At 48.2% G+C, this 13,493-nt stretch overlaps 1 protein-coding gene across 3 annotated transcripts in view; it reads right to left on the bottom strand.

Moving 5' to 3' along the window:
* Positions 1-13,493, bottom strand: part of DGKA (diacylglycerol kinase alpha) — a 221,483-nt gene that overhangs the window by 111,850 nt on the left and 96,140 nt on the right. For all 3 annotated transcript variants that reach the window (XM_029594769.1, XM_029594770.1, XM_029594771.1), the window contains exons 3-8: positions 7,247-7,337; positions 5,953-6,029; positions 2,321-2,468; positions 1,881-1,961; positions 1,705-1,754; positions 199-273 (exon numbers count right to left, since the gene is read on the bottom strand). In XM_029594769.1, the coding sequence (XP_029450629.1) occupies positions 199-273; positions 1,705-1,754; positions 1,881-1,961; positions 2,321-2,468; positions 5,953-6,029; positions 7,247-7,337 (522 nt within the window). The remainder of the gene's footprint in view (positions 1-198; positions 274-1,704; positions 1,755-1,880; positions 1,962-2,320; positions 2,469-5,952; positions 6,030-7,246; positions 7,338-13,493) is intronic.

A 13,493-nucleotide genomic window follows, 5' to 3' on the forward strand; every position in this document is an offset into this window, starting at 1 on the left:
CGACCCTAGACATGGACTACAAGTAGAGCGTGACGGGCTACTGGCACAGAAAGACATGAGCCATGGAGCCTCCGAGAGGCAGACTGAGGTTGGAAATCCAGGGACTATGCACCCCCTTGCTGGATTACATAGGTAGGACCCCCCAAGACAAGGTTAATACAGCTGGTATGTGCTATAGAAATGATTCCTCATACTCACTGGCTTCAATTCTGTGATATCCCAATTCAGATACTCAGCCACACGCATCATCTGTGTTATAATGCGATCCACTTCCTGCAGGTAATACAAAGACCGGGTGGGAGTGGGAGGTGAGACAAGAAAGAGAAAGAGAATATCACACTACTAGAACATGCAAGTGAGGGAGAAACCATGGAGAGCAGAAATGGACAGTCTGAGACCAGGACAGCTCTGAGGTTGAAAGGACATCCCCTTACTAGCCCTACCCTCCCTGTCAGGACCTCCCCCTACAATCCAAGGATTTAACATACAGTCTGAGAGTACAGCTAGACCCATTTTCTTATAATAGAAACCCACATCTCAGGAGTGGTAGAGATCTCCTTTTATGCTTCTGCGCCAGATTTGCCAACTGCCATAACTTTGAGAAATACAAACTTACTACCGTAATACTCCTGCTGGTCACTTAGCACCACAGTCTACTGTGACTTTCTCTTCAGCAGCATCTCACAATAAATCTTCAAACTCCTCCAATTGCTACACAGCACGGCCGCGAGACTTCTGGTAGGGGCCAAATCAACGGATCACATAAAAACCAAATCTTGTGCCAGTTACACTGGCCACTAGGCGAAAGTAGGATAAATTCACATTTTTTTTTGCTTTGTCTTTAAGCGTGATTATCTCTCTGAGCTTTTGATCTCTTACAATCCCACAAGGTAGCTCCAAATCCTCCCAAATGGCCCTCTTATCTTCCCCCTCCTCCGGTTTTTGGCCGGATTAGCTTGCCCGAGACTTTGTGCATTCAGCTGCTGTGCCCCAAAAATATGGAACACGATATCGCTAACCTATGCCTTGAGACTTCCTACCCTCACCTTAGCTACTGGACCCAGCCTTCCTCTAGATTCCAAGGCAGAAGCTCTTCCCTCTACTGTCTGATCACGAGCCCACAACCTCATCCACCAGTAAACTACTCCTGCTTAATGTATTCTTATTACCTCAGCACAAAGTGCTTGCCTTATTACAGTAAATATGCAACTGTATCCCTGTACTCATTTCATCCACCGGACCCCCTTATTATCTACTATATGTTCTGTTTCCACCGAGATGATGTCTTTCGCCATTACCTGTACACACATGCTCTGATCTCCTTTTTAAGTGTCTTTTATGTGACCGATTGCAATTTGGATTGTAATTTTAATTGCCTTGAGACTAATTTAGGAAAAGGTGGACTGTCAAATGTTTGTCAATAAATAAAGGGAAGGAGGCAGTCTGCAGGGGAGGGAGCATTGAGGAAAAGAGGGAGGGAGATTGGGGGGGGGGGGGTCCCTTGCTGTGTCTCCCCCACTCCCTGGGGCTGAAAGGGAGGGGGGAGACACACTCTCAGAGTGAACTAGAGGAGGGAGCATGGAGGGTGACAGGAAAGGAGACAGCCTTCTCTTAAGTGTGAGACACAGGATGAAGCTCTGGTTCTTCCTCCTCTTGCTTCAGATTAACTGAACAACTGCAGCTATTAGAATAAAATGCACTCACTGAGCTGTCCAGAAGGCCATTCGCATCCTTGTCGTATAATTTAAAGGTAACTGGGAAACAGAAACAAAACAGAAGGCAGGATTATAGGGAGACAGCAGAGTGATAAACAGAGGGCGAGAGTCAAAGAAAGAGACAAACAAGCAGTTAGGGAGGCAAAGGTAGAAAAAAATGCTTACATTCTAGCTTATCTTCAGCCTGGCCTCCCTCCAGCAGGGAGAAGTAGCAGGAGACATCGCTCACACTGACTAGCTCTGATCCTGCAAAGCAAAAGCAGGCTTTAGCATGATTGGTGAAGACACAGGGGTGAACACTGCAATCAGTCCACAGCGTTTCAAGGTCCTTTGCTCCAAGTGTTTACAGTTTGGACTACAGGGAGAAAGGGGATTTAGTGACTTGCTCAAGGTCATTTGAATTGGTAGGAACAGGATCTCCTAGCCAAAGATCTGAAAAAAAAAACCCCAAAAAATCTCCAGCAGAGCTCCAAGAGAACAGAACTGACATTTCAGTGTGAAGCATCATCACATGTACACAATGCAATGATGTCACCAGGTCAGCACTCAGATGCACTCAACAGCACCTTATCTGTGGTTGATACTGGGAGATTTGTGTCACTTACCTGGTTGACTGGTAATGTTTGACTGCAGCTCATTTTCACTGGGTACATTTTGGAAAGACTTGAATAATCGCCGGCAGAGGTTATCTGAAATGTCCTCTGCTTCCAAATAGGTCCTCAGGAAGAGCTTGAAACCCTCAAAGTTTATAGACTGGGAAAAGAAAGAAGGTAAAAAGCGTAAAACAGACAAGAAACAGGATAAAGTGAAGGAGGAGTGTAGTGGAACACAGCATAATGTGTAGGAGGACCTTTTATAGCAATTGTCCCTAAACTATGGCCCAAGGGCCGGATGTGGCCCTTGGCTGAATTTCACCTGGCTCTTTGGCAGCAATAGCAGAAGGAGCTTGATGGCCTGTAGCAATGACAACAGCTCAGATACTTGAAGGCAGAAATGCAAGTGGTAGCTCGTCAGAGCCTGCTGGTGCAAGGCCACTACTGACCGGCTGCGTTATGCATTGCTGGTGTTTGTGCTGCTTGTGCAGGGGAAGCCACTTAGACTGAAGACAGAGAGAAAGACTGCAGAACAGCCATAATATGGAAACACAGAAATGACTGCAGAAAAAGACCAAATGATCCACCCAGTCTGCCCAGCAAGCTTATGCCAGTATCTGCTGCACTGTGCGGGTTACCCCCTTATCAGTTTACCACGCCGTAAAAAGCAGACCCCTCTGATGCTGTTTGAATTCAATTCCCCTTAACCGTTGCTGTGGAAGCAGAGAGCAATGTTGGAATTGCATCAAGAGTATCAGGTTTAGTGATTAAGGGTCGTAAGCGCCGCATCAGCAAGTTACCCCCATGTTTATTTGTTCCCCAAACCATAAAAGTCGGGGCCCTCGTTGGTTGCTGCTGAATCCAATTCCCCTTTTGTCACTGCCGTTGAAGCAGAGAGCAAGGATGGAGCTGCATTAATAGTATCAAGGCTTAATTGTTAAGGGTAGCAACTGCCACACCAGCAAGTTACCCCCAGGCACTCTTTTCTTTATTTCCAACCTCAAGCCTTTAGGGATCCACAGTGTTTATCCCATGCCCCTTTGAATTCCTTCACTGTTTTCGTCTTCACCACCTCCTCCTCCGGAAGGGCATCCACCACCCTCTCCGTGAAGAAATATTTCCTAACATTAGTTCTAAATTGTCCTCCTTGGAATTTCATTTCATGACCCCTAGTTCTATTGACTTCTTTCCAACGGAAAATGTTTGCCGATTGTTCATCATTTAAACCTTTCAGGTATCTGCACCTTGCACCTTCTTTTTTCCAGGGTGTACATATTCAGATCCTTCAGTCTCTCCTCATAAGTCTTCCAGTGCTGACCCTTCACCAAATTTGGTCGCCCTCTGGATCACCTCCGTCCTGTCTCTGTCCATCTGAAGATACGGTCTCCAGAACTGAACACAGTCCTCCAGGTGAGGCCTCACCAAGGACCTGTACAAGGGTTTCTCACCTTTTCCTTACTGGTTATTCCTCTCTCTATGCAGCCCAGCATTCTTCTGGCTTTAGCTATCGCCTTGTCACATTACTTCGCCATCTTCAGATCATCAGACACTATCTCACCAAGGTCCCCCTCCCAGTCTGTGCGCATCAGTCTTTTGCCTCCCCCCCCCATCACATACAGCTCTTTTGGATTACCGCATCCCAGGTGCATGACTCTGCAATTCTTGACGTTGAATCCCAGCTGCCAAATCTTCGACCACTCTTCCATCTTCCTTAAATCCCTTTTCATTCTCTCCACTCCTTCTGGTGTGTCCACGCTGTTGCAGATCTTAGTATCATCTGTAATAGACAAACTTCACCTTCTATCCCTTCCGCCAGGTCAGTACTCAGACACGGTGGCGGGCAGTGAAGGCCACAGATAGGGAAAGCACTCAGTTCTGCGGGGCTGCCAAGGAAAGCCAGGCAAGGATGGGTGGCTCCTAGAGATCCCAGCAGTGCCACCTCCTCTTCAGAGCCATGAGGGAGGGGGCATGAACATCATCCTAGGCTTTGGAGGAGCAGAGTGCAGAAATCCTCATTATTATAATCCAGCTATCAGGGCAATCTGCCTCTCCCTAGAGGGGGATTGCTTTGCTCGCACCAGGGATCTGGCATTTTGCAAGAGAGGAGAGTGGGAAGATGGGGAAAAGCGAGAAAGGGTGGGGGAAAGGGATAAGAAAGGGGAAGGAAGTAGAAAGGCAGCAAGGATGTATGGGGGAGGGGGGTGTGAGTGTGCACCACTCATGCAAATGCACATCCCATCCTGCCATGCATCCACCCTCCATCCTTTCTGCCCCCCTACTTCCCTAGGTGGGCAGATATCGGGGAAGGGGGGAAGCAGAGGGCAAGGAGATGTGACAGAAATATTGTTACTGATACTCGATCTGCCACAGCCCTACACCCCTGGGAACCCTGCCCCCCCCCCCAGCCTCTCCCCTTCCCCAGCATTTCATATCACTGAAAGGGCCAAACATGGTCCCCGCCTCAAACCTTTCTCAGAAAACAACTCTTAAGGGTATTTCTCCCCTCCCTCCCACCCAAGCCCTCTCAATGATTTGAAATGCCCTTTATGGCTCTTTCCTTGAAAAATTTGGGGACCCCTAGTCTACAGAAATCAATGCTTTACAAATTATGTTGCACACGGATTTCCATAATATTCAAGTGAGAGTTCTGCAATGGGGGATACTGAAGAGGGCGAAGCCTTTGAAGTCCATGATGGAAAATCTTGTAAGGAAGAGCAGTTTAAGAGGGTGTGAAAGTGGTGGGCTTGAAATCAAAGCCTCACTTAGCTGCACTGAAGCAGGCTTCTGGCATCAGAGAACACTTTCACTCTTCTCTCCAGCCCTCTCTCTCTAATCCCATGCTGCATTCCAATAGCTCCCTGGGCTGAGTAATCCCTATTTAATCCTTTTCTTTCTGTTCCTGCAGCTCTCCCACCCTTTGATGCACAGATCTTGCTGGTAAGAGCTCACCACTGCACAAATTCACAGCAGGTTTCTCTTCCTGAGACTCAACTGGGTGATGTTTCGAGCAATTACACGCCAGGCAAGACCTATGCAAGTAAAGACAAACATGGTGTTCCCTGGACGCTGACTGGTTCTGATAATGCACAATGGAAAACAGCCCACTGATATCAACCAGGACACAGAGGCATAATAAGAATACCAACATAATCTGATGCCAACTGGAAACAGTTAAAAAAAACAAACCTTAACCTCCTTCCATGTTCTGCAGTCCCAGCCTCTCCCAGCAGGAGGCACTGTAGGGAATGGAGTGCTGGCTGTGGAAAACTCATAGCTCCTGCATTAAAAGTCTGTCCCAGCAGGAGGCACTGTAGGGAATGGTGCAAGAGCACTGCATGTAAGCTCACAATGCCTGCAGTCCTACTTTCTCCCAGCAGGAGGTGCTGTAGGGGATTGTTGCAGGCTGTAGAACTCACAGCTCCTGCAGCCCCAGTCTCACCAAACAGGAAGTAATGTAGAGAATGCTGCTGGAGCACTGTAGAAAGGATTTCATAGTAGAGGCTCCACTTCCCAGTTCCATAGTTAATTTAAACTGAAAGAAGACCAGAACTCCATCCAGTCCAGCCTTCTTCTGATTGCCTAACAGCTCTCTCAGTAAATTGAGTGATATTACAGAATGCTGGAAATAAATAAAGCTTTCTCACCTCACCCTGAAGATACTGGGACAAGCTCCCATTTCCATAGAACTCCTGCAGGACATCTTGCACCTTCCTAGTGCTATCTGCAAATAACAAGAAGATAATCAGAGCTACACTGCATTCCAGAGGCTTATTTCCTTAGTATCAAATTTTGGTTAACTTGCATGTCCCTTGAATAAGTCGTTCCTTGTTGCACTTCCCCTGTTAGTGTGCTTTTCCTGCCTCTTAGCATCCCATTCTGCTATTCTAAGGGCAGCCAGCTTGAGACGGTTGTTAATAATCCCAGCAAGAATGCGGCATGGCTGTCACAGTGGCCTGCCCTCCCTGGGGATCCTTCTGTCACCCTCTCTGATATAGTCAGTCCTCAGATTCCTGCAGGCTGGGCTGGATGTAAGAAGAAATGATGAACTAGAGAAGATGGCAGCCAAAATGAGTTTGTGTCTCATAGGATAATATCACCCTTCTCTTCACTATAATGGGAGCTGAAAATTATTATTTAGGATCACTCAAACTCTTGCCATGACTTGTCACTTTTGCTATACTTTGGCAGTCTTTTTTCATGTTTTGTCACCAGCTAAAAACATCTCCTTTTACCTCTCTTACTCTCCATTCTCCTTTCTTCCACAGGAGGAGTGGTAAGGGCACTAAACTGCTAGGAGATAGGTTCAAATACTAGAGTCTGCCACTGAGGCAACTCTGGTGAAGGAGGTGTGTGTGTCTGTCTGTCTGTGTGTGTGTGTGTGTGTGTGTGTGTGTGTGTGTCTGTGTATGTGCTGCTTCCAGTTCAGGGGTTTAGAAGAGCAACAGAAACCCCTGCAGGCTTTGCTCTGACCCCAGAATTCCTTTCAATGTTCTCCCCATATTTTTCCATTTCTTCCAGAATGAGCGGTCCTGGGTCCCTGCCCTGCTAGCAGACATCGGGCAGAAGGAAAGGAAGGTGCTGATAAAGCCTCTTTACTCCAAACTGCCCTGAGTAAGAGCAGCAGTAAGATGCTCAGACAAGTACCTTCCAACCCTGCCCAACGGATGTCTCATCAGCTCTCACATAATCTGCAAACTTTATAGCCCCCTCTTCAACGGATGGAGAGTTGACGCGGTACAGGGCTAGGGGCAATGACTGTGCTGTGCCAGCACAGTCATTGGGGAGTCAAAAAGAACAGTAATAATGAGGGTGATCTGTGTGGGCAGGGTAGGGGAGGGGGACGCGCATAAGCCACACTCAGTACATCACCCTCCCCCCCCCTTTCTTTGCATCCCAGCTCCTTCCACACTGGTGTCTCCCCACATTTGCTGTACTCACAGTCAATGTACTTCTGCAGGTGGGCAAACTCCTCTGGGCTGAGCACAGTCCAGTCCTGGCTGTCCGACATTGCCCTGGTCTTCCACGAAAGCTGAAAGGGAAAGAGAGAAGCTTGGGAAGTGGGGCGGCAGAAGAGTGTCAAAATCCACCAGCTAGGGCAGGAGAAGGGGGCGATCCTGGCGCAGCCAGACTAGCTGAGCCAGCCCATTCGCCCACAGAGGCAGCCTTTCCCCAGCCCTGCAACGGCCGATTCCACTGCAGCACCAAAAGCCCGAGAAAGCAAGGGAGAGCTGTGCAGCTCTCAGTCTCTGCACTAAAACCCCTTCAGTGAATCTGGGAAACCCTGTATCCTTCCAGCTTTCTTTTCTTTCTTACCAATATATTTAATAATTGCCTTAATTATCTCCGCCTCCTGCCTCCGGATGGGAATCTTGGTACATCTGTGATCGTGGCTAGCCTCAGGGGATCTCCGTCAGCTTGCACACAGCCATCAGAGTGACATGTGCATCAGGGACAAGACAAGGGCTCCACATTTTCTCAGCCCACCTTGCTCAAAACAGCTCACCATGTCACTTCATCCAACCCCCCACTTCGCCCCAAAAGAAAAAAAAAAAAAAAAAAAAAGCTGTGCTGTCCTTTTCTCTCTGATATCATCACCAAGGCTTTGTGCTCTCAACCCTTCTGTAGAAAAATCCTGGGCCATCACTAGAGGGATAAGGCAGGAGGAGAAGGCTGCTAATACACGGGACAGAGCAAGGGGACATGAGGTAAAAATGACCTGATCCCCGGACCTCTCTGAGATGGGCTGGCTCACCATCTTTTGTTATCTGCATTTCCAGAGTCATGTTGGGTGAGGAAATCATGGGGAATTCTTAGGGCCTTATTCAATAAAGAACTTCTCCATCTTCCCACATGTGTCAGTCCCTTTTTCCAGCCTTTACAAAAGGTTACTTCATGTTCAGGGTGCTGTCCTACTTGCCTTGAGCTGGAAGATGAGCTTTCAGAAGATAGGTTAAAGAGCAGGTTTAGGAAAATTCTACGTTTAATTGAAAAAAAGCTCTTCGAGAACAGCTGTGTCACAAATTCTTGCCAAGGTTCAATATTCACTTGACCTGGACTTATACAAATGAATTTTCAAGGTGTTGCACAAGGGTTGCCCGTATAAAAATAGCACACTTGCAGCATCATGCGTACATTTTAATGGGTGGGGGGGGAAGGGAATTGGAGCCTACCTAGCAGGCCGATATGGTACAGTGGGCTCCGACAGAGCGCACTTTTAACCTGCCCTTGGACGCGCGTTTTCCCTTACCCCTTATTCAGAAAGGGGCGGAAAACGTGCATCCAACCCGCGGCACCTAATAGCACCCTCAACATGCAAATGCATGTTGATGGCCCTATTAGGTATTCCCCGCGATACAGAAAGTAAAATGTGCAGCCAAGCCGCATATTTTACTTTAAGAAATTAGCGCCTACCCAAAGGTAGGCGCTAGTTTCTGCCAGCACCGGGAAAGTGCATAGAAAAGCAGTAAAAACTGCTTTTCTGTGCACCCTCCGACTTAATATCATGGCGATATTAAGTCGGAGGTCCCGAAGGGTAAAAAAGAAAGTAAAAAAAAACCAAAAAAAAAGTTGTCGAGCCGAAAACCAGACGCTCAATTTTGCCGGCGTCCGGTTTCTGAGCCTGTGGCTTCAGCGGGCTCGAGAACCAACGCCAGCAAAATTGAGCGTCGGCTGTCAAACCCGCTGACAGCCGCCACTCCGGGCTAAAAGGAAGCGCTAGGGACGCGCTAGTGTCCCTAGCGTCTCCTTTTGCCTGTTTCTACCGCACCACCTCATTTGCATACTGTATCACGTGCACCGGCAAGTGGGCTTTCGTCCGCTCTCCCGCGTTTTTACTGAATCGGCCTGTAGGATAGGAAAGTGGGTGTCAATGGGAGTCTCCCTGGGATTTGGGCAGATGAGGGTGTATGAATGGGAGCATGGGGGGTGTGTGAGTGAGTGTAGGCAGACCCCAAACTGCCAGCAGCCGAAATGAAGAGGAGGGCTCGGGTCTGCTGGTAGATCCCAACCAAATACCAGCTGGAGACACCTGCTTGTGTGTGTGTAAGAAAGAAAGGACAAAGTTTGGGCACCCTGCTCCCACTAATCCACGACAATCTCACGGTGACTGGAAATCAAAAGTTCTCAGGCATGGAGAATATGAAATTTTTAAATCCTTTTTAGTTTTATTTTTCAGATGTTAATAGATGTGTTTGCTGTTTTGAAATATTTTATTGGTGTTTGGGACATTATAAAAAATGTCTATAAAAGTTTCTAATTATTCAATCTTTTATTTATTAACTGTGTTTTTAAATATTATTATTACTATGCTTTTACTATTATGATTTTGTATTATATTTTCTGATTTTGTTTGATGTTTGAAGAATAGTGATGGCTCTGCTTTTCATTGTTGCACTGCATAGCGAGTCTGGCTTCTTGCAGTTTCCAGTTCAGTTTTTGTCTTTTTATTTATTTTATGGTTGCTCTCTTCTGCATTTGATGTGGGTTTATTTATGTTCTGCATGTGTTACTAAGGTAAGGTATTCTCCTAATAGGAAGTTATTAGTGTTTTAGGATTTTCAGAGGGTCAAGCCCACACCCATCACACATCACAATAGGCCTAATACCATATGAGTTCCAAGTGTCTCTTTTGCGAGATTTTTTGGTTGGCATCACAGCAGTGCATGTAAATATAATATAATGTGATGTTTTTATCTTAGAATTCTGTAGTTTAATATTTTTCATGTAAAATATAAATGCATAACTTAACTGTGTGTGTGTGTGTGTGTGGAGAGGGCTGGGGGGGGGGGGGGGGGGGGGGGAGATGGGTTGTGCAAGGCTATAAGGTTCGCCTGGGGCACCTAATACCCATGCACTGGCCATGATTCCGGGGCAGGGGGTGAAGACCTGGGGCTTTGGGGTGTCAGTTTTTATGTTTAAACAATTTTATTGGATTTTCAACAAAGACAAGAACAAATACAACAACAAAGGGGGAGGGTGAGGTCTGATCCCTCCCCCACATAAGAAACCCAACTCAAGATCAACAGTACCTCCCCCCTCCCCTACCCTAAGGGGCGGATTTTAAAAGGCGCGCGAATAGCCTACTTTTGTTTGCGCTCCAGGCGCAAACAAAAGTATGCTGGATTTTAGTAGATACGCGCGGAGCCGCGCGTATCTGCTAAAAACCTGGATCGGCGCGCGCAAGGCTATGGATTTTGTATAGCCGGCGCGCGCCGAGCCGCGCAGCCTACCCCCGTTCCCTCCAAGGCCGCTCCGAAATCGGAGCGGCCTCGGAGGGAACTTTCCTTTGCCCTCCCCCCTCACCTTCCCCTCCCTTCCCCTACATAACCCACCCACCCGGCCCTGTCTAAAACCCCCCCTTACCTTTCTCCGGGGATTTACGCCTCCCAGAGGGAGGCGTAAATCCCCGCGCGCGAGCGGGCCTCCTGCGCGCCGGGCCGCGACCTGGGGGCGGGTACGGAAGGCGCGGCCACGCCCCCGGACCGCCCTGGGCCGTAGCCACGCCCCCGGACCCGCCCCCAAAATGCTGCCGACACGCCCCCGAAACGCAGCGACGACCGGGCCCGCCCCCCGACACGCCCCCGACACGCCCCCCTCGGAGAACCCCGGGACTTACGCGAGTCCCGGGGCTCTGCGCGCGCCGGGAGGCCTATGTAAAATAGGCTTCCCGGCGCGCAGGGCCCTGCTCGCGTAAATCCGCCCGGTTTTGGGCGGATTTACGCGAGCAGGGCTCTGAAAATCCGCCCCTTAGAGTCCAGTACTAGTGGAATGGACGAATGGTGCCAGGCAGTGTAGACTGGGGCGCCAGGCGAGGCCTTCAGAAGGTCGATGGCCGCACTCACTCATTGAGCACAAGGCTACGTGCCCGGGGGGATAGCCGTTGAATATACGGATTCCAGATGTTGAAAAACTGCTGTCATCGTCTCGGAGAACCCCGAGCCGCCATACTCTCCATAGTTAGCATCGCATGTAGTTGATTCCTCCAGGCCCAGAAGGATGGGGGGTCCGTGGATCTCCAGACCTGCAAGATAATTTTTTTCCCCACCAGGCTGGCTTTCTGTAACAGCAGTCGCGCTCCAGGATCTCGAACTCTAATAGGGGAAATGCAACCAAATAAAAACCACATGGGGGAAACCGGCAGTACAACATCCAGCAAGTCTGCCAAAAAGTCCGCTATCTTGTGCCAAAAACGCCGAATCACTGGGCACGTCCAAAAAACATGGGACAGAGTACCCACCGTCCCAGGACAACGGGAGCATACCGGCGATGTGGCAATTTTCAAATGGTACGCCCCTTGGGGAGAAACGTAGGCCCTACTTAAAAATTTAAATTGCATTTCCCTGAAGTACATATGAGTAGAGATCCTGGAGATGCGTCGAAAACAGATACGCAAAATAAGATTCGTAACACAAAAGTCTCCGTCTTTGTTCCAACGAGCCACCAGGGAAGAGCAGACATCTACCATGGACCGTTGCTGCAACGTCTTATAATAACCAGAGAGGGATGGGACCGTGGGTCTCTCAAAGTGAAATATACCATCTAGAGTAAGAAACAGCTGATGGTCTTTAGTTGTCGCCGGCAGGGCATTCACATAGTGGCGGGCTTGCAAATATGGGAGGGTGTCAGTTTTTAAAGTCTGTAATGCTGGAGGGAGCTGGGCTTTTTTTGGGTTGGCCTGGGACAGAGACTGAATGAACCGGGAGTGGGGGAAAGTCGCACAGTAATTGTTTGCACAGGGCAGCAAAAAAAAAAAGCTAGCACCGGCCCCTGCTCTCCAAATCTGAAGACATCTGTGTTTTGCGATTTGTGTGCGGGCACTCCCCCTTAGCTTCACCAAACTGTGGGGCCGATGCAATAAAGTGCACCCAGCCTAGCACACAGGCTTACACGCGCTAGACTAGCACCCATTGCAATAAGGAGATTAGCGCATCCAAAACATATAAGAAGGGCGGAATAGAAATATTTCAAAATAAATACATAAAACATGCACCCAAACCAATGCGTAGCCGATAGCGCCCATCACATGTAAATTCCATGTGGATGAGGCTATTAGCTAGTACCCCCGCTGCAGAAAACCGCTGGCGCCCAATGCACACTTTTTAACGTGGCAAATTTAACTCCAGCCCCGGAAGTGGCATAAAGTCAATCTGCGAGTCAAGGGCTCATGAGAAATGAAAAACTACGATCCTCTGTGGCTCCTCCTACATAATACCATAGTGCCACTTACATTTACTGCTTGTGGTGTTGAAAAATAAATGTATATTGGCTTGCTTATAAAAAAAAAAAATTCTTTTGGACGCACAATTTAGACGCCCATAGCAAGGGGCTCTTAGTTATGGGCAACTTCAGCCACCTCAGCGGGATAAAAACGGACGCTCGTATTGAGTGCCCGATGCAATTGTGGGCGCCCGATGCACTTGAGCACTAGGGACGCACAGTTCTCCCCAGCGCATCCTTTTTTACGCAGCCCCCTCTTTTAAATACTGCATCGGGTGCCCGTTTTGAACGCGCATCTTATTGCATCGGCCTGTCTGTGTAGCAGTACATCCTGCTGGGATGGGGTTATCTAGCTTTTCACTTTTCAGAGTTAGGGAGTGATTTCGGAGGGGTGGCAACGAACGAACGCAGGTTTCTTAAAAGAAATGCAGGCAGCTTGTGTGTGTGTGTGTCCTCCCTTATAAATTTGAAACGGATGAACCTAGCTTTACTAAGGTTTGTGGGGCGGTAAGTCCTTGCGTTGCGGGGGGGAGGGGAACATGAGACTTTTCCACTTTTCAAAACCTAGTGAGTGATTGGGGGAGGGGGCTGGCAAAGTTGGCAACTTTCCAAAAGAAAAGCATAGGGTTTGAACCGATACCGTAAGCTTTTATTTAAGAACATAAGAAAATGCCATACTGGGTCAGACCAAGGGTCCATCAAGCCCAGCATCCTGTGTCCAACAGTGGCCAATCCAGGCCATAAGAACCTGGCAAGTACCCAAAAACTAAGTCTATTCCATGTTACCATTGCTAATGGCAGTGTCTGTTCTCTAAGTGAACTTAATAGCAGGTAATGGACTTCTCCTCCAAGAACTTATCCAATCCTTTTTTAAACACAGCTATACTAACTGCACGAACCACATTCTCTGGCAACAAATTCCAGAGTTTAATTGTGCGTTGAGTAAAAAAGAACTTTCTCCGATTAGTTT

This window comes from Rhinatrema bivittatum, chromosome 3 (assembly GCF_901001135.1).
Source record: "Rhinatrema bivittatum chromosome 3, aRhiBiv1.1, whole genome shotgun sequence".
NCBI lineage: Eukaryota > Metazoa > Chordata > Amphibia > Gymnophiona > Rhinatrematidae > Rhinatrema > Rhinatrema bivittatum.